The 18,610-nt window shown below is 39.0% G+C and overlaps 1 protein-coding gene across 1 annotated transcript; it reads left to right on the forward strand.

Annotated features, from left to right (window-relative positions):
* Window positions 1–1,001: 1,001 nt before the first annotated feature.
* On the forward strand, window positions 1,002–17,778 carry LOC109921132 (NACHT, LRR and PYD domains-containing protein 3-like; the record flags this gene model as incomplete). The annotated part of the gene is made up of 8 exons (XM_020521177.2): window positions 1,002–1,088; window positions 1,298–1,468; window positions 3,739–3,909; window positions 7,868–7,984; window positions 8,556–8,726; window positions 9,454–9,624; window positions 10,764–10,931; window positions 17,682–17,778. Coding segments are annotated over 8 exons (1,153 nt in total), but the record flags the coding sequence as incomplete, so codon positions are not given.
* Window positions 17,779–18,610: the final 832 nt, after the last annotated feature.

Below are 18,610 nucleotides of genomic sequence, written 5' to 3' on the forward strand. Positions count from 1 at the left end.
GGTACCCATGGCCACCCCGAATGTCTGTAGGAAGTGGGAGGAATTGAAAGAGAAGTTGTTGAGGGTGAGGACGAGTTTGGCTAAGCGGATGAGGGTGTCAGTGGAGGGGGACTGGTCGGGTCTGCAGGACAGGAAGAAGCGGAGGGCCTTTAGGCCATCTGTATGGGGAATGCAAGTGTATAGGGACTGGATGTCCATGGTCAAGATGAAGTGTTGGGGACCGGGGAATTGGAAGTTCTGGAGGAGGTGGAGGGCGTGGGTGGTGTCACGGACGTAGGTAGGGAGTTCCTGGACCAAGGGGGAGAAAATGGAGTCCAAATAGTTGGAGATAAGTTCGGTGGGGCAGGAGCAGGCGGAGACAATGGGTCAACCAGGGCAGTCAGGTTTGTGTCTAACAGGCTACATTTCCCATGAGTGCGTGTAAATCTCATCATAAGGATTATGACAACCCAACCACCCTTTCAGCTTGTATGACATTAGTTATAAACATGAAAGGCATATTCATTACAAGCATCAGACCAGCAAATGCCTGCAGCAGAATTAAATGACAAAGATGTTTCCAAAGTACCCACTAGAGTTTCTTTGGCTGGCCACCCATTTGTCAGGCTAGAATAGTCAATAGAAAATTTCAACGTGGTTTCTAAACATTACTGGCTGGGAGGAATGCTCTACAAACATTATCATCAAAATATTTGTAATGCTTTCTCCCACTGGTTATAATTCACAGTAAAAAAAATTAGCGGGACATATCTCCGTGGAGAATCATATAACATAACAAAAGATTTCAGAAGAGAAATCCAATATAACCAAATTCTAAGTTTACATAATGATCTGTAAAGCACTTTGGAATATGCTGACATCAGGAAAAGTGATTTATAAATGTAAGCCATTTTTAAATATCCTATATTTACATCGGTAACACAATGTCAAACAAAAGTGATGAATCATGTTTTAATTATGCTTACGCTGTTGGTATTTATTTATAATTTGTTCATACTTAGGTTATCTGGGGCCAACATCAGAGACTCTGGACTGAAAATACTCACTGATGTAATGCAAAGCCAGGATTGCAAATTACAAAATGTGAAGTAAGTTAGAACATGTTGTGTGTAAAATATTAAGCAAAGTGCTATGATGCCACTTTTTTATTGTGGACACTTTCAGCATTGTCAAGAGAAAAAAGGCAGATATGGAGACGATATCTTTGTATTTAAGAATATTTGTATTTAAAATAAAATGCATGCTCTCTTCTAAATGATACTTTCCCATGTACTATTGATCTTTTTGTGTTCTGTAGGTTAGATGGAAACAATCTTACTCATAAAAGTTGTGAGCAACTTGTTGCTGCTCTGGCTGTCAACCACAGAATAATCCTTTTGGACTTGAGTGATAATAATATACGAGACAAAGGTTTCATTTTACTTTGCAATGCGCTAGAAGGTGAACAGTGCTCACTACAAATGTTAAGGTGAGCAAATTCTTAAGGTTGTAATTATGTTGCAAACATCAGATAAATATAAAAAATACATTATTTTTTGTTCATATTTAATGGAAGCTTTAAAATTGTTTTCCTGCAGGTCATACATGAGCAATGGATTTGTATGTATATGTGCACATATGTTACTGTTGGAAATCAAAAATTCAATATAAATTAACCTTGCAGAAATCCTTTCAACCGAAAAGGAAAATGTTAGTTTATCTCACGCTCAAAGTTTTTAAAAAACAATGAAGTTAGCAACACAGATGCACAAAGATAAATTATATTTATAAAAATGGGATCACTTCAGTCTTTATGGTACTCATGCAAGCCTGATATTTTAAAGTTGAAATGTTACTTGACAAAAGTGAAAGCTTTGAAATCGTAGACTTTTCTCCACAGCTACCTTGCCTTCCAGCATCAAATAGCTGGAGCTTGATTTAGCAGGTAAGCTTGGTGGATTTGGAAACAGGTTTCAAGGAAGATGGAAGGTTCCTTGTTTTTTGCTATGAAGGAGCAGCACTTCTGGATGTTCAGCTCCTTTACAGCAGACCAGTAGCCATTCCTTGGATGTCCTCTTGCTTTTCTCCCTGTTGCAGGCATTTTCCAAAAATATACTTTATTCATAAAATTTGTAGATTGACGTTAAAAGATATTTCAGTTTGAAAATTTCAGGAAATGCAATAAAATTTAACATAACTTCATGCAGCATGTTGCACTCTTAGATGCCTCAATGTCATGTTATTTAAAATGCACATTCCATGTGAGTTATACAGCCTGAGAGCAAGAATTACAAATTGAAAATGACAGAAAGTGCAATAGAAATAAACTTTACTTTGTGCACCATGTTCCATTCGGAGGTGCATAATACAATTTCAGTACTCTTGATGTTTACAGCCTACATTTCTTGTCAGGCAGCCAGCCCAAGAAGTTCCATGGTTTCCAGCCCCTTACTGTAGTAAGGCTGAAAATGTCTTAGACAGTTATTTTTCCTCACTGTGCCTCTGTCGTGCTGCCTTAGATTTAGAATAGTTTCCCTTCATGATGTTTGTCTCATCATGTTTCAAGATAGTTCTTAAGTAGGCAGTGTTATATCACTGTACAGATCTCAGAAAGGCCCTGTACCTTGAAGGCATCCAGAACATGTGATGCTGTAGTATAAAAGGCTCCATCATACTCTGTGTTCATTCATTCATTTAGTTAGTAGCCAGCAGTTAAGCAAGCAGCCAGTCAGTCAACTATGGATATGATGTAATTGAAATCTAATAATCACATAATGCAGACTACATATGTAAGCCTCAGATGTTGTATTAGTGCATGATTATTTGTTTTTAAATGTCCAGATACATGATTCACTACAAACCTAATTCCTTGTGATACACGTTGTATGGGCTAAGATATAGAAATGCATGAAGCATATCAGGTAACCTTCTTCTTGCCTTTTTAGTGAGCATGAAACCCAAAGATTGACACTGTCCCAAACTATCAAATCCTGATTTTTGATGAGGAAGTGAGTTAGGCTTGGCCTAGAACTTAACTTTATCCATCATCTCTTACTTTATGTCATTAATTCTACAAGTTTCTAACCACTAATTGAATGCCCCATGTTTCCATGTTTGCTGAGAGAAGAAAGAGTTGTTCTCATCTCCAGGGAAAGCCATTGTCTGTTTGAGGGCACACTAAATTTCAAAATTCTTTACATGCTGACTTTATTTAATTGTAATCTGCTGAAAACTGAAAAGAAACTTGGCACAGTGCAGCGGTAAAGTCAGGTGATTCTTGGGAGCCAATTCTGAGGCCCACCATGCAGTTCTTTACGAAACCTGTACCTTGTGACTGTACATCATGGCAGTAGATTTATACTATTATAACAAATTACATTTTTATATTGAGGTTATTTAGAAGAGAAAGTAATTTTCAAAAATCGAAGCAAACAGTGCTTTTCCTGTCTTGTATCTGCCTTTATTTCATACTCACCTGCACTCTTGGCACAGGATTCCCAATTTAAGAGAGGAATTGAAATCAGAAAATAGATAATGCAATTAGGGGATTCTTGTTGATATTCAAACTTTGTGGGGTCGATCGCCAAGTCATCAAAAATAAAGTACTATTTTAATTGTGTCTGTCAAGATGGCTGAATGAATAGGAATCAGCTGGGAGAATTGCGTTAACATGCAAATTGTGACTGCAGCAATAGTACATTTGTGTCTTTTAGTGCTTCTGGCATTTTGTGTTGAAAAGTATTTTCTTTATCTCCATAGTGTTGGTGGTAATAAACTAACATCCAGTTGTTGTAAGGACTTGGCTACTATGCTTGGTACAAACAAGACTCTGGTAGAGCTGGACCTGAGTCATAATAGAATAGGTGAGGATGGACTACAAGAACTCTCCAAAGCACTGAAGAATGAAAATTGTAAATTACAAAAACTCGGGTATGTAATCATTGTTAAAGTTTTCCATCAGTGGTGTTCACATCTTTGTTTCTTTTTTGAGTTTCTGAGATCTTGAGTTTTTCTTTTATCTTAACTGTACATAAATTGCTTCAAGTTATTTATCAGTAAATTTGTAATGATAACATGCTATAAACACTGTGCTTCTGTCACTTTACCAACGTGTAGCCAGCAACGTTCACACCACACAAGTGCTAGGCAATGACCATCAATGATCACCAACAAGAGAGAATCAAAACATCTCCCCTTACAACCAATGGCATTACCATTGCTAAAGCCCACACTGTCAACATCCTGGGTGTTAGCATTGATCAGGAACTTTACTGCACCATCCATATACATTGGCTCGATGACAGGTCAGCAGCTGGGAATCATGCAGCTCACCTCTTAAATCCGAAAGCTTGTCTGTAAAATACGAGCCATAAGTCAGGAGTCTGATGGAATATTCCCCACTTGCCTTGATGATTGCAACTCCTACACCTTTCAAGAATCTTGATGCCATCCAGAACAAAGCAACCCATTTATGGACATCCCATTAACTTAAATATTCACTCCCTCCACCACCAATGCATAGTGGTGGCAGTATGTACCATCTACACAATGCAGTGCAGCAACTCACCAGGGCAGGTTTGCATAAACCTTCCAAGCTACAACCGCCTTCATCTAGAAAGACAAGGGCAGAAGATGTGCAGGGGCATCACCATCTGTAGGTCTCCCTCCAAGTCATGCACCAGCCTGACTTGGAACTATATCTGCATTTCCTCATTCTCGAGGGTCAAGATCCTAGAACTCCTGACAACAATGTGGGTGTCCCTACCCTCCATGAACTGCAGTGACTAGAAAAGGCTAGTAATTACCACCTTCTTAAGAGCATTTACAAAAAAGACATTAGATGATAGCTGAGCCAATGACATGCACATTCTGTGAATGAGTACAAATAAATATAGTGGTGTTCTTTAGGCTTTGTATTAAGACCTCTGCCTTTCTTAATATATGTTAATAGCGTAGACTTGGGCCTGAAGGTTATAATTTCAAAATGTGCAGAAGAAACACAGTTTGACAGTATTGTGAATTGTGAAAATGTTAATGATAAACTTCAAGATGACAAAATACAGACTGTTGGAATGCAGGGACATATGGCAGATGAAAATTATTACAGAGAAATATGAAATGATATATTTTGGTAGGAAGTATAAGGTGAGGCGATATAAACAAAATGGCACAATTCTAGCAGGAATGCAGAAACCAAAGGGTTGCAGGTATGTGAACTTGCACTTTCCCTGGTATACTCTAAATATGACCTGAACTCATCTGGATGGAGGCATTGGTCTAGGCTTATGATTCAGTACACCATAGTTTTCTTTTATAGAATCACAGAAATGGGAAGAAGGAGGTCATTCAACTCCTGATGCCTGCACTAGCTCTTCAAACAAGCATGATTACCTACAGCCAATCTCCTGTTCTTTCCCCATAACTTTACATACTATTTCCACCCAAATAATCATTCAATACCCTTTTGAATGCTTCAATTGAATCTGCCTCCACCATATTTCCAGACAGTGGATTCCGTACCCTACTCACTGTGAAAAAGTTTTTTTTTTCTCACTTTATCCTTACTTTTTTTGCATATTACTTTAAAGCTATGCTGTTCTGTTCTTGTTCCTTTTTTGTTCAACTCTAGCTAATCTGCTCATGATTTAAAAACTTCTATCAATCTAGTCAGCCTTCTTCTCCCCAAGGAGAATAGTCCCAACTTCTTCAGTCTGTCCTCACAATTGAAAATTCTCATTCCTAAAACCATTCTTGTAAATCCCTTCTGCAATGTCTTCAATGCTTTCACAGCTTACTTATAATGTAGCACTCATAACTGTACATAACAGTCCAGCTGAGGTCCAACAAGTGTCTTAAAAAGTTCAACATCACCTGCTTGCAGCTGTACACAAACCTCCGATTAATAAAGTCGAGGACACTGTTTGATTATGCCACTGAATGTCAAGGGACAATGGCCAGAGTCTCCTTATTGAGGTGGTCATTGCCTGGCACATGTGTACATGGTATGAATTTACTTGTGAGCCCAAGCTTGGATATTGTTCAGGCCTTGTTGCATTTGAACACGGACTGCTTCACTGTCTGAGTGCCAGTCGCAAATGCTGCTGAACGATGTGCAAGCATCAGCAAACATCTCCACTTCTGGCCTTATGATGGAACAAAGGTCATTGATGAAGAGCTGTAGATGGTTGGGCCATCCTAAGGACAATCCTACGGAATTCCTGCAGAGATATCCTGGAGCTGAGATGACTGACCTGCAGCAACCACAACCAACTTCGTAAGTGTCAGGAATGACTCCAACCAGCATGAGGTTTTCCCTGATTTCCATTGACTCTAGTTTTGGTAGAGCTCATTGATGCTTCAGTCAATGCAGTCTTGATATCAAGGGCAGTCACTCTTACCTCACCTCTGGAACTGAGCTGTTTTGTTCATGTTTGAACTCAGGTTGTAATAAGATTACAGCCTCAAAGACTTTAGTTCCAAGGTTGGTTGAATTGGAGAGGTTGGGTTCATTCTTTTTAGAGAAGGGAAAGTTGGGTGGAGGTTTGTTAGAGTGTTCAAACTCATAAGAGATCTAGACAGAGTTGAACGAGGGAAACCTCCCCATTGGCAAAAGTATCAAGAACCAGAGGGCATCAGTTTGAGGTGATTGGCAAAAAAGCAATGGTAACAGCTGTGTAGATTATTATCCAGGTGAATGGGCACAATAACAAGCTTAACTGAGCTTTAATTATCTGTTTTACTATAGTGGTCAGTCAGCTGATTTCAGTACACACCTACCTAGTGTATTATGGGGGCGGGCAGGAAGGTGACAGGCAATTTTACATATCTTCCCCTGCCCCCACTGAATACACGTCCACTGGGGCAACATAAAATCCAGCCCAAAGTGTGGAGTGTTTTGGCTGACAGTATGGATTATGTAGGGACCAAAAGACAGGGTGCAGAGATGAGGCACTGGAGGACCTGGTGAAGGTGGATCAAAGGAGGATGGATATGATGTACATGTCAGGGAGAAGAGCATTACTTCTCCCTCCTCCCCTTGTGTTTTTCCTACAGCTCTGCCTTGACATCTATGCCAGACTAAGGGAGCCAGCCTACATGGAGGCCCAGGACCAGGCACTCCTTTACCCTGTGGGTCTAAAAGTGCTGAATAAAGTGGAATAACATGGTGTTCATTCTTTTAGTGAAATCCTGAGAGAATTACCGCACTAAATGGTTCTGAAATGATGCTGAAGTTTTGACAAAGTGTTGCACCAAATTGCAGTGATTCAAGTAGGCAACTCCCCAGCCTCTTTTCAAAGTCAAATAATGATCAGAAGTAACTGTTGGCCAACCAGTGCTGCGTACATCCTATGAATGAATTTTACAAAGTCTTTCACAGTGTACCACTGCTCCTTTTCATTTATCCAGCAACAATGACTTAAAAATAATGACTATCCTTGAAATTACTATCAACAAAATACATATTCCTAAACAGCTCACCACTGTTTAGGAGAGGGTATTCAATTATGCAAAATCCCTTAAGATACTGTTCAACCTCTTGACTGAGCCTCAGCAGCATCTTAAGTGATAATTATCTCTTTGATGAGCCACCAGGCAGCCATTCCTCACAGTGGCTTTAACTCCTTTACTAAAATGGCATTTCAGCTCAAGACCTCATCTTAGCCACCAACATTGAAAGATTGTTAGTTGAAAGTTGTCCTCAGACACTTCAAACAATGTGGAAGACAAATTAGCTATCCTATTGTAAAATGTTGGGAATGAATGCTCATAATTCGTCTGAATCAAATGTCATTTTCTTTGCAGGATTAAACAAATGTTGTAATTCAAAATAATCAATCACAAAAGTCGAAGTTTATTTTATTTTCAAACTTATTTGTATTCTGTTAAGGTTAAATTCCATATTTGCATTTGAGTTTGGAATAATGGGCACCTATGAGGATGCTTCTCGAGCTGGGGTAATCTGTGATATACTGAAAAGCAAAAATTGTACATTACAGAGTCTAGGGTGAGTTTACTTTACAACTACCTACATTCTCCTACTCAAACAGAAGAAAAATCTCTTGATATGTGTGTATATATGTATAAGGGGTAGCATGGTGGCTCAGTGGTTAGCACTACTGCCTCACAGCACCAGGGACTCAGGTTCAATTCCAGCCTCAGGCAACTGTCTGTGGAGTTTGCACATTCTCCCTGTGTCTGTGTGGGTTTCCTCCCACAGTGCAAAGATGTACAGGCTAGGTGAGTTGGCCATGCTAAATTGCCCATAGGGATGTGTAGATTAGGTGGATTATAGGGGGATGAGCCTGGGTGAGATGCTCTGAGGTTCAGTGTGGACTTGTTGGACTGAAGGGCCTGTTTCCATACTGTAGGGATTCTATAAAAAAAAGTATGTGTCTTTGTCTACATCCCCATTTGTGCAGTCTGACAATTCACATTTTGTTTAACAGGCTGTGCCTGTATTTTAAAACTTTGAGTTGTGAATTATTTTTCAATGAATTATTTTTCAATAACTTCCAGTTGACTTTCTTGATGTACATGTTTCATTTCAAGCTTACGACATTTTGTTTGCATTATAGATTGGCAAAGAATTCATTCACAGAAAATTGTTGTGCTGAGCTCATCAAATCCCTGAAAGGAAATCAGATACTGACAGAGCTGGACCTTGGTTCTAACAATCTACAAAATGAAGGAATGGCTGCATTGTGTGACATTCTAACAGAGAAAGGCTGTAAAATTCAATCATTAAAGTAAGTACCTGGAAATGTGTCATATTTTGCTGCAACATGCTACTTGAAATTGGCATTGCAGTGTCAAAACAAAGGGAAATCCAGCAGCAAGGGCTTCTACATATTGTAAGGGTGTTGGATGCCTGAGCCAGTACCACTTCACTACCTGTAGCTAACAAAATGTGGGAACACAATGATCTTTCTATAACTGCAGTGAATTAATGCAGGCACTGTCAAGAGAAAGGTGGCAGCATATGTTGAGGGCAGGAGTGTCGGCCCATTGTAATTCCTTTTGAAGTTAGGAAGGCCCCTGCCTTTCATCAGATGAAATCAACAGCTCTACCAAAGGACTGGATGGAAAATTCAAGGTTAGTCACCTCTAACATTGTCATATCACTTCCTCCCTGGCAGGCACACCCCTTACTGTCAGAAATGAATCTTTACATAGTTAACCCCAGCCCAAGGAAGTGTCTTGGAGTGACTGTGGAGTTGCCATGTCTGCAGAAGTCATATCTGCACTGTCCCCTCAGATTGAAAATATCAGATGATTCCTCCTGTTCATATTTTAGTAAGAAGCCATCATATGTAAGAAACACAATTTAGAGTCATTGGCAGTGGAAATATTGCTTGTTTAGCCAAACGTATTGAAAGAGTCAGTTGCCAAATAGGAGCTAAAGAACAAGTTCAGATTCAACATCTGTTTTGGGTAATTTTGAAATCTTGCATTTCTAATCCTTTATTTTCACAGGGTGGCAAATGCTAAACTAACAAGTGATTGTTGTGCAAGACTTGCTTCTGTGTTCAACACCAACCAGACCCTGACAGAATTGGATGTGAGCATGAATGAATTGGGCAATGATGGAGTGACCATGCTGCTATCTTCACTGAAGGATTCAAGCTATAAATTGCAAAAGCTTGGGTATGTAAAAACGAGGTGTTAAACTTTAATACATGAACAATCCATTTAATTCACATTGACCTTTGATGCTCGCCTATGTTCCGGGAATAAACCTATTGAGACATTGATCCCACAACAATATCTTGTATTCAATATCCACACAATGTGAACATTGAAATTCCATTTTTAGGCCTCCTTGACCTGACACAACCTGTCCATCTTCTCTCCCACACCTCACTGACCAATCCCCACCTGTACTCACCTATAACCATCCCACCTACCTTCCTCAACCCCACCCCTCCTCTCTTTATTGATTTCTGAGCTCCCTTCCCCCTCCTCCATTTCTGAAGAAGGGTCCTGACCTGAAACGTCAACTGTCCTGCTGCCTGGCCTGTTGTGCTTCTCCAGCTCCATACTGTGTTATCACCAAAAATATGTACTTAATTGTTCACTCATCTCTTTGTTCCCCATTATAACTTCCCCTTTTTCTGAAAGTAAGGGACCTATGTTTGGCTGAACTGATCTTTTTCTCTTTGCAGAGTGTTTTCTCTTCATGTATTCAGCAAGCACAGGGACAGTATCTCTCCAGCTAGACTGGGATAGAACTCAGATACAGAGAAGCTCAGTATTATTATAACATTCCACTCACATATATATCCTCATTATCCAGTCTTGTTTCATATTAGCGTAGATATCTATTCTAAATCATAGGTTAATGTCGATATCTACTTCACCCAGTCAAGTACCATTTAAGCTTATCAGAGTCTGGCAAAGTTTTCCACATTCTCATCAGTGTCTGTCACCTCCGTCTCTAAATGTCTCATGACTTTGAGGCCTCTCTACACTATATTTGTTCAATTTTTACAAGGTCCACCTACAGATTGCTGCTGACACAAACCTCTAGGATGTACAAGGTTCAGCTGGTTCAAGGTTCGTACGAGAGAAGTATGCTGTTTACTTTTACTGTAAGCATTAAAATACCTGTTTAACGCTGTCAAAACAAATGAGTTGACACATTTGTAAAATTGTAGACAAATGCGTTCATGTGAACATTTCATATTTCACACCTTATAATTTCAACATTTAGGTATGATTCTACCTTTTTTCTTCAGAAGTTTGGAACTTATTTCTGTCATGTTTTATATTTCTGTTCCTCTTAGATTGTCGAAAACTAATCTCACAGATGCCTGGTCAATTGATCTCAAAGCCACATTTGCAACATTGCAGGAACTAGCGGAACTTGATTTAAGTCATAACAAATTTACGGACAAATCTGTTCAAAGCTTTTCTGAATTCATTTTGTCTTGTGTCAAGCTAAAGACCATAAGGTGAGGTGTCACCTCGTTATTAATGAAAGACAAAATTAATAGTTCTATTTGCCAAGTATATTCCGATTGAGATGTACACCTAGGGTCAAAATCCAGTTGTACTTGAGAACTCTATTATGTAAAGTGTCCACTTAAAGAGATAGCTTCTCTTTTACTTCTGACATAATTAAATTATGTTCTTTTTGGCCATATTGAATCATTTGTAGTTAAAATTACATGTAATATGAATGCAATATTGTTCATGAATAGAATGGCAAGGTCGACAAAAACATGAAATGTTCTCATTAAGTTGCATTGGTTAAACGTTGGACCTTCAGCTACAATTTTGGCTAGCCTGCCAAAAATTGAATTAGTATGTGGGATTGCTGAATTTAGCTCTCAGCCATGTCCAGTTCTTTTCATTGGGTCTAGCCCATTTCTTTGGTTGGCCTCTTACCTACAGTTATGGTCCTAGCAGATGTCATTACTAGACAAGCCAGATTCCAGGAATCTGGCTTGATAGAATCACATTTTTATTTGTTTTGGTTTTAACAAAGTGGTCTCTTGCTGAACATGTACATGCAATTCTGCATAATTTGCTTTAACAACAAAATGGAAGTTTATTACAAATGGAATGACGATAAAATAGAATAACCGAAACTATCTACTTCTAGTACAAATTCAAAAGTGTTAACTGCACTATAAAAGTTCAAACCCATTAATCTCAAAACACTCTTTGACAAATTGAAAAAAAGCTTTTGTATAATACCCAAAACACCACTCATATAATACTCACATTAGAGTCCCTGCACCTACCACCTCAGTAGGTTTGAATCACATGCAACTTCACTAGAATTGCACAGACCTTCTTCCCGGAGCTATAACACACCTGAGCTTCACTGTATTCAGCTTTAAGTTAAATTTTCAGGGTCTTTATCCCAACATTTTTGGTCTGGGATGAGGTTTTTACCTCGAAGTAAACTAATTCACTAAATCTGTCAGAAATATATGGCCATCTGTTGAAGGTCTTCACAGGGCTAACACTATCCAAGGTTAAAAGTGAAAGGAATGGCTTCTTCTCTTAGCTTACAGGTGTTTCTCTTAAGCTTAAAAAAAGGCTACAGAAGTGTCTAACAAGCTTCTGAAGACACATTTTTTACCATGCTTAGCTGCAATAAACAAAAGCTCATTAGTGCACAAAATTCATTCACTGTGCAGCGTGGGCATCAAAACTGCATTTAAAAGAAATCACCTTGGTTACAAAATACTTACAAGCTAGGTATTAAACTCAGACAACACAGAAAAACCCACAAGTTACTAACTCAAATCCAGAAATCCAAGCTTACAGCAATTAACATTAAAAAATGTACATACAAATTCCCAGTTTAGATCATACTACACCCTAGTTTTATTTTTCTGAGTAAAATTTAAATGAAAAAGCTGAAATACTTGAGAACCCGGTTATTTGATGAAGCAGCTATAACTATCCATTCTTGCCTGATGGCCTTCCATTTCTTTTGAGATCCTGCTTTTCCATTTTAGATTCCCCTCTTAAAGGTAAGTTTCTAATAAAGATGCAAATGGTACTGAGAAGCTCCCCTCATATTAAAGTTGATTGGTCCAGTGAAAGAAATAAGTTTAATGTAGTATCAGATCAAAAGAGCATTCCGGTTGAGGTACATTTCCTGCTTTAAATTCGCCATCATTCAAAGTATCAGTTGATGGTCACGTTCGGATACTTATTAACACAATTTGTACTATAGAGTCATACAGTTATACAGCACGAAAACAGACCCTTCAGTCCAACTTGAGTTCTGGATGTCCCTGTTGAAACAATTACTGTCAAATTGTCATCACAGACCCTAAAATTTCTTTAGCCTTATATATGTCACTTGTGTTGAGATCAGTGGAAAAATAGAGACGCATAACAGTGTACACTATCTCTTGCCAAAGGTAATCACTAGAGAAAAATTCTGAGTCCCTAATTTTGAATGATGTCACCTGAAAAGTCCAAATATTTCATTTGACGATAAGTAGAATTTTACTTATAATTTAAAGTTGTGTGAAGAAAAATGTTCAAATTTCTTGCAATGTGCCACTGAACTTGTTAACACGAATTAAACACCCAGCAGGATAAAGGATAAATAACTTAGGGATGTAAACTTTGTTTTACTTTGTAGTTATTGATTCAAACATAAACAAATCAACAACGAAAGATCTTGTTATGCTTTGGGCTGTTCTGTCAAATGCTGCTATTCAGTTTGCAGGGTTTAATTTCAGGGAATTTCATTATCGAGTAGGTAAAGCATCACTTTGAGTTTTCATCCATCCTTTCCTATCGAAAACACCTGCACCTGCCACCTCATATCCATCCCCAATTGGGTGAACCAAGTTGCATTATTATTTTTTAATTTAAAATTATTTGAGAATCTAAGCTGCTTGCCTTTCATCAATTTGGGCTTGTACACACTTTCTGTGAAGGGAAGCTTGCTTTCTTTCAGATAATATACTGACATCATACCAGCACTCCATTCCCTTCCATGAAGAGAAAGAGAGATTCTGCTTGGGAAATCACTTCCTCTAGCTCAGCCTTGTCAATTACTTCCTTTGAAAAGGAAAGAGCAATCTCTGAGTAATTGGACAGGGTGCCAGTTTTTTTTAGCTAAAACAGAAAGGTCAAGTTGGGAAACTCAGAGCTGTCACCTTTAAAAATGCTCCTGTCTGCCATATTGTCATGTCAGGGTGTTGGAAATGCAATATACTCAGGTGCACAGCCTCGCAATACAGATCTGGTGTATTAACAGAGTTGTGCAGATGTCCAGCGGTCTGAGACGTCCTCCTCAGCTCAGCTGCTCAGTTATAATAATGATTGTAATGCCCTCAAACCCTCACCATCATTGCTCACCCATCCTTTATGCACTACCATGCTCCCTCCTTTCCTCCATCGCCGTCATATTCTCCGTGCTTACTCTTATACCCATTATCTCCTCATACTGCCCATGCCACCTGTATCTCCCATAGCCAGTTACCCAGAAATAACTATGGGCAGACCTCAAGAATTATGTCTCTGAAATAGAGATGAAGGAAAATTAAAGTTGAAGCAATCTGATCGAGCTCTTACTTCCACTGAGAAAGGATTCTCATTCATAAAACACATTAAAAATGTAGATCTCCTCAAGTGGTCCATCTGTTGTAAAAACAAACCAGGCATTTACTTCACAAGCCACATCAATGAGTCTTCAATGAAAATATTAGTAACCACCACCTCCAGCCCTATGGAAAGAAGGGGTTCTGGACCTTCTGAAAGAAGGCCAAACATTCATATTGGGCTCAGCTGAAACAAGCTCTGGAAAATCTAAACAATTGAGTCTACAGAAATGAAAAAAAGGCCTTTTCTTCTCTAAGTGAAAACTGCTAAAGTGTTTTTTCGTTTATTTTCATTTTAACTGCATGCACTAATTATGTTGTTACTATCACAGGACATGGTTGAAAGAGGGATATGATCAGCAGTATAGTATTCCGGGATATTGATGTTTTAGATGAGACAAGGGAGGAAGCAAAAGAGATGGGACAGTTGTATTACTAGTAAGGGAGCATATCACAGCTGTGTTCAGGGAGGACATCCTGGGGGAGATCTTGCAGTGAGGCATTATGGGTAGAGCTCAGGAATAGGAAAGGTGTACTACACAATTGTACTACAGACCTCCAGCTGCCAGTGGGAGATAGAGGAAGAGATATGTAATCAGATTCTTGCAAGATATGAAAATAACAAGGTTGTTGTGGTGGGTGATTTTAACTTCCTCCGTATTCACTGGAACTCCCTTAGTGCTGGGGGTTTGGATGGGGAGCAATTTGTTTGGTATTTCCAGGAGGGTTTTTTGAAACAGTACATGGATAATCCAGTGATGGAGGGGCCATACAGGACATGGTATTAGGAAATGAGCCTGGCTAAGTGATCAAAGTTTCAGTGGGCGAGAATTTTAGGAATAGTGACCATAATTTCAGAAGTTTTCAGATACTTCTGGATAAGGATAAGAGTCAACCTCAGATGAAGGTGTTAAATTGGGGGAAGGCCAACAATAACTGAATTAGGCAAGAATTGGACAATATGATTGGGAGCAGCTGTTTGAGGGTAAATCCACATCTTTTTAAGACCAGTTGATTAGAGTGCAGGACAGACATGTTCCTGTGAAAATGAAAGATAGGAATGGCAGGATTCAGGAACCTTGGATGACAGAGGAAATTATCAGCTCAGTCAAAAAAAAGGAAGCATATTTAACATCTAAGGAACTATAAACAGACAAAGTCCTTGAAGTATATATTGAAAGTGGGAAGGAGCTCAAACGGGGAGTTAGGAGGATTAAAAGAGACCACAAAATGGACTTGGACAACAGGGTTAAGGAGAGTCCCGAGGCATTTCATACATATTTTAGGAGCAAGAAGGCAGCTAGGGAAAGAGTAGGCCCACTCAAGGAGAGAGATTATGTGTAGAGACAGAGGAAGTGGGTGAGATCCTTGAGTACTTTACATCAGTATTCCTCGAAGAGAGGGACTTGAAGAATTTTGAGGCTGGGGAAAGGTGTGTGATTATGCTTGGGCAGGTCAACATAATGAAGGAGGAAGCGTTGGGTGTCTTGAAATACATTAAGCTAGACAAGTCCCGAGGACCAGACGGGATCTATCGCAGGATACTGTGGGCGGTAAGGGAGGAAATAGCTGGGGCCTTAACAGATATGTTTGCATCCTCTTTGGCCTCAGGCGAGGTTCAGCTGCTGGAGAACAATCAATGTTGTTCCTTTGCTTCAGAAGGGAAACAAAGATAATCCAGATAATTAAAGGCTGGTGAGCCTGATATCAGCGGTGGGGAGGCTGTTGGAAAAGATACTGAGAGACAGGATTTTTTCACGTTTGAAAGTGAATGGATGTATGAGTGATAGGCAGCATGGATTTGTGCAGGGAAAGACAGTAACTAGTGGTGCTCTGCAGAGATCAGTGCTGGGACCTTTGTTGTTTGCAATATATGTAAATAATCTGGAGGAAAATGTAGGTGGTCTGATTAGTAAGTTTCCGGATGACACCAAAGTTAGCGGAGTTGCAGATAATGAGGAGGGCTGTCAGAGGATACAGCAGAATGTAGATAGATCACAGATTTGGGCAGAGAAATGGCAGATGAATTGTAATCCAGACAAATCCAAGGTGATATATTTTGAAAGATCAAATTCAGGTGCAAATTATCTATCTAGAAGGACAAGGGGAGCAGATACATAGGAACACCACCATCTACAAGTTCCCTCCAAGCCACTCACCATCCTGGGTTGGAAATATATTACAGCGCTTTCAGTGTCGCTGGGTCAAAATCCTGGAATTCCCTGTCTAAAGGCATTGTGGGTCAACCCACAGCAGGTAGACTGCTGCGGTTCAAGAAGGCAGCTCACCACCACCTTCTCAAAGGCAACTAGGGATGGGCAATAAAGACTGGCCCACCAGCAACCGCCACATCCCACAAATAAATAAAAATCCAATGGTCAAGAGGACATACAGCACATTCACTTTCATTGGCGAGGGCATTGAATACAAAAGTCGGCAAGTTATGTTACAGCTGTATAAAACTTTAGTTAGGCCAGATTTGGAATATTGCATGCAGTTCTGGTCGCCACACTACCAGGAGGACATGAATGCTTTGGAGAGGGTGCAGAGAAGTTTCACAGGATGTTGGCTGGTCTGGAGGGTTTTAGCTATGAGGAGAGGTTGGATAAACTTGGATTGTTTTTACCAGAAAGATGGAGGCTGAGGGATGACCTGATAGAGGTAATCAAAATTATGGGAGGCTTAGATAGGTTGGATAGACAGAGGATTTTCCCCAGGCTGGAAAGGGCACCTGCAAGTGGACATAGGTTAATGATGAGAGGGGGAAAGTTTAGAGGAGAAATGTAGGGAAGAGTATTCACACAGAGTGTGGTGGGTGCCTGTAACACTGCCAGTGGAAGTGGTAGAAGGAGGCACATTAGCAATGTTTAATATTTATCTTCATAGGCATGTGAACGGGAGGCAAACAGAGGCAAATAAATTGCATACAGGCAATAAGTAGCGTAACTACACAAAGATTAGGAATTGGCATAGGCTTGGTGGGCTGAAGGGCCAGTTCCTGTGCTGTTCTTTGTTCTCTATCACACTTTTTTATAATGAACTTAATTTGCAAGATCTTTGCCAACTCAGTAAACTTAGCTGTATCCCTTTGTAGGGTCCTTATGTCAAATTACTTTCCTACCTACCTATGACTCTGACATTTAAATCACTTCAGGTTACTGCACCAGAGATGCCAGACGTATATGCTTTTCAGTACAGTATAGAATTGAAACTAAAAGAACATTCCTTTTGTATTTCAAAGGCTATCAATGAAAGAATTCTAGGAGCAACCAATTTTTTTTTTTCTCAATATCCCACTTGTGACTAGAGTCACTCATGGCTCACATCTCCTCTGACAGTCTGTGCATAATGTCTATTTGCTGAAGTGGCCCAATATCATTAAAATTGGAAGGGGATTTAAACTTCCCACCCCTACAATGGGGCCATCAAAGGAGAAGGTGCTGCATGTGGAAAGATCTCCTGATCACCATCAATCCACAAAGCATCTAGTCATATCTCTACCTATTTGCTAGTACCTCTTGAAGTTGTGGTAGGAGACAATCTAGGTATCATACCAGTTGCATTGTCAATAAGTCTTCTATTTATAAATTTAATTTCTTACCATATTTCTCATTTCTGGTTAAGGTTGGAGAAGAATCAGTTTTCAGCCAAAGGATACAAAACTCTAGAAGACCTGAAGACAAAAAAGGATGATCTCCAAATTGTGGGGTTAAAAACATGAATAGCTCACTAGTGCACTTAAAGCCTTTTGTTCTCTATTATAATTGGAATTACAATAGAAAAATATTAATAAATGTAAAAGTTGCAAAATCATTGCAATTGTGCGAAGATGTGAAATCTTTTTTTTCTTTAATAATTGGTTGAGCAAGATAACCTCATGAGTATCTAAGCTATACAATTCAGGAAGCACCAAAGTTTGATTTCTGGTGTGTGTTGCCTTTTCTGATCTCAACACATAGCCTCAGCACCATGCCTTAGAAATGGAAAATTAACCAAGATTCCCATTCTTGATTTTGTAGATCTCATAAAATTGTATCAAACACTGAAGAAGTAGAAGGGTGTGGGAGAATATTGTGCATTGAAAAACAAATTTCTCAACAACTTTTTACACAGTCTGAATGAAAAGATATTGGTAGATTTTAATTGTGGAATGTACAAAATCATGAATGGTTAACTGGTATTATGCACTCATGCAATGATTTATTTGTATTGTCTTAAGATTTCATTAAATCTGAACAAATTACGGTTAATAAAGCTAGTGCATTTTGAAAGCTGGCTTATTGATTTGATTAAATTGATGGAAAAGTGTTTAATTTTTATCAGTGTTTCATTTTATAACATGAATTGATGTTTGCCTTATTTTGTAAATTCTGTTTTAAAATGTATAATATGATATACTTATCTTTTCTAATATTGACATTTTGGTAGAAGCTCTGAATTATGTCATTTTTTTACACAACTGTAAGTATATGTTTCTCCCATTCAGTTGGGAAGTATGACTCCCTCTATCTGGATTGAGAATGAGTGGAAGAACATAAGAAATAAGATTAGCT

This window comes from Rhincodon typus, unplaced genomic scaffold, assembly GCF_021869965.1.
Source record: "Rhincodon typus isolate 14 unplaced genomic scaffold, sRhiTyp1.1 hic_rhity00002009, whole genome shotgun sequence".
Lineage (NCBI taxonomy): Eukaryota > Metazoa > Chordata > Chondrichthyes > Orectolobiformes > Rhincodontidae > Rhincodon > Rhincodon typus.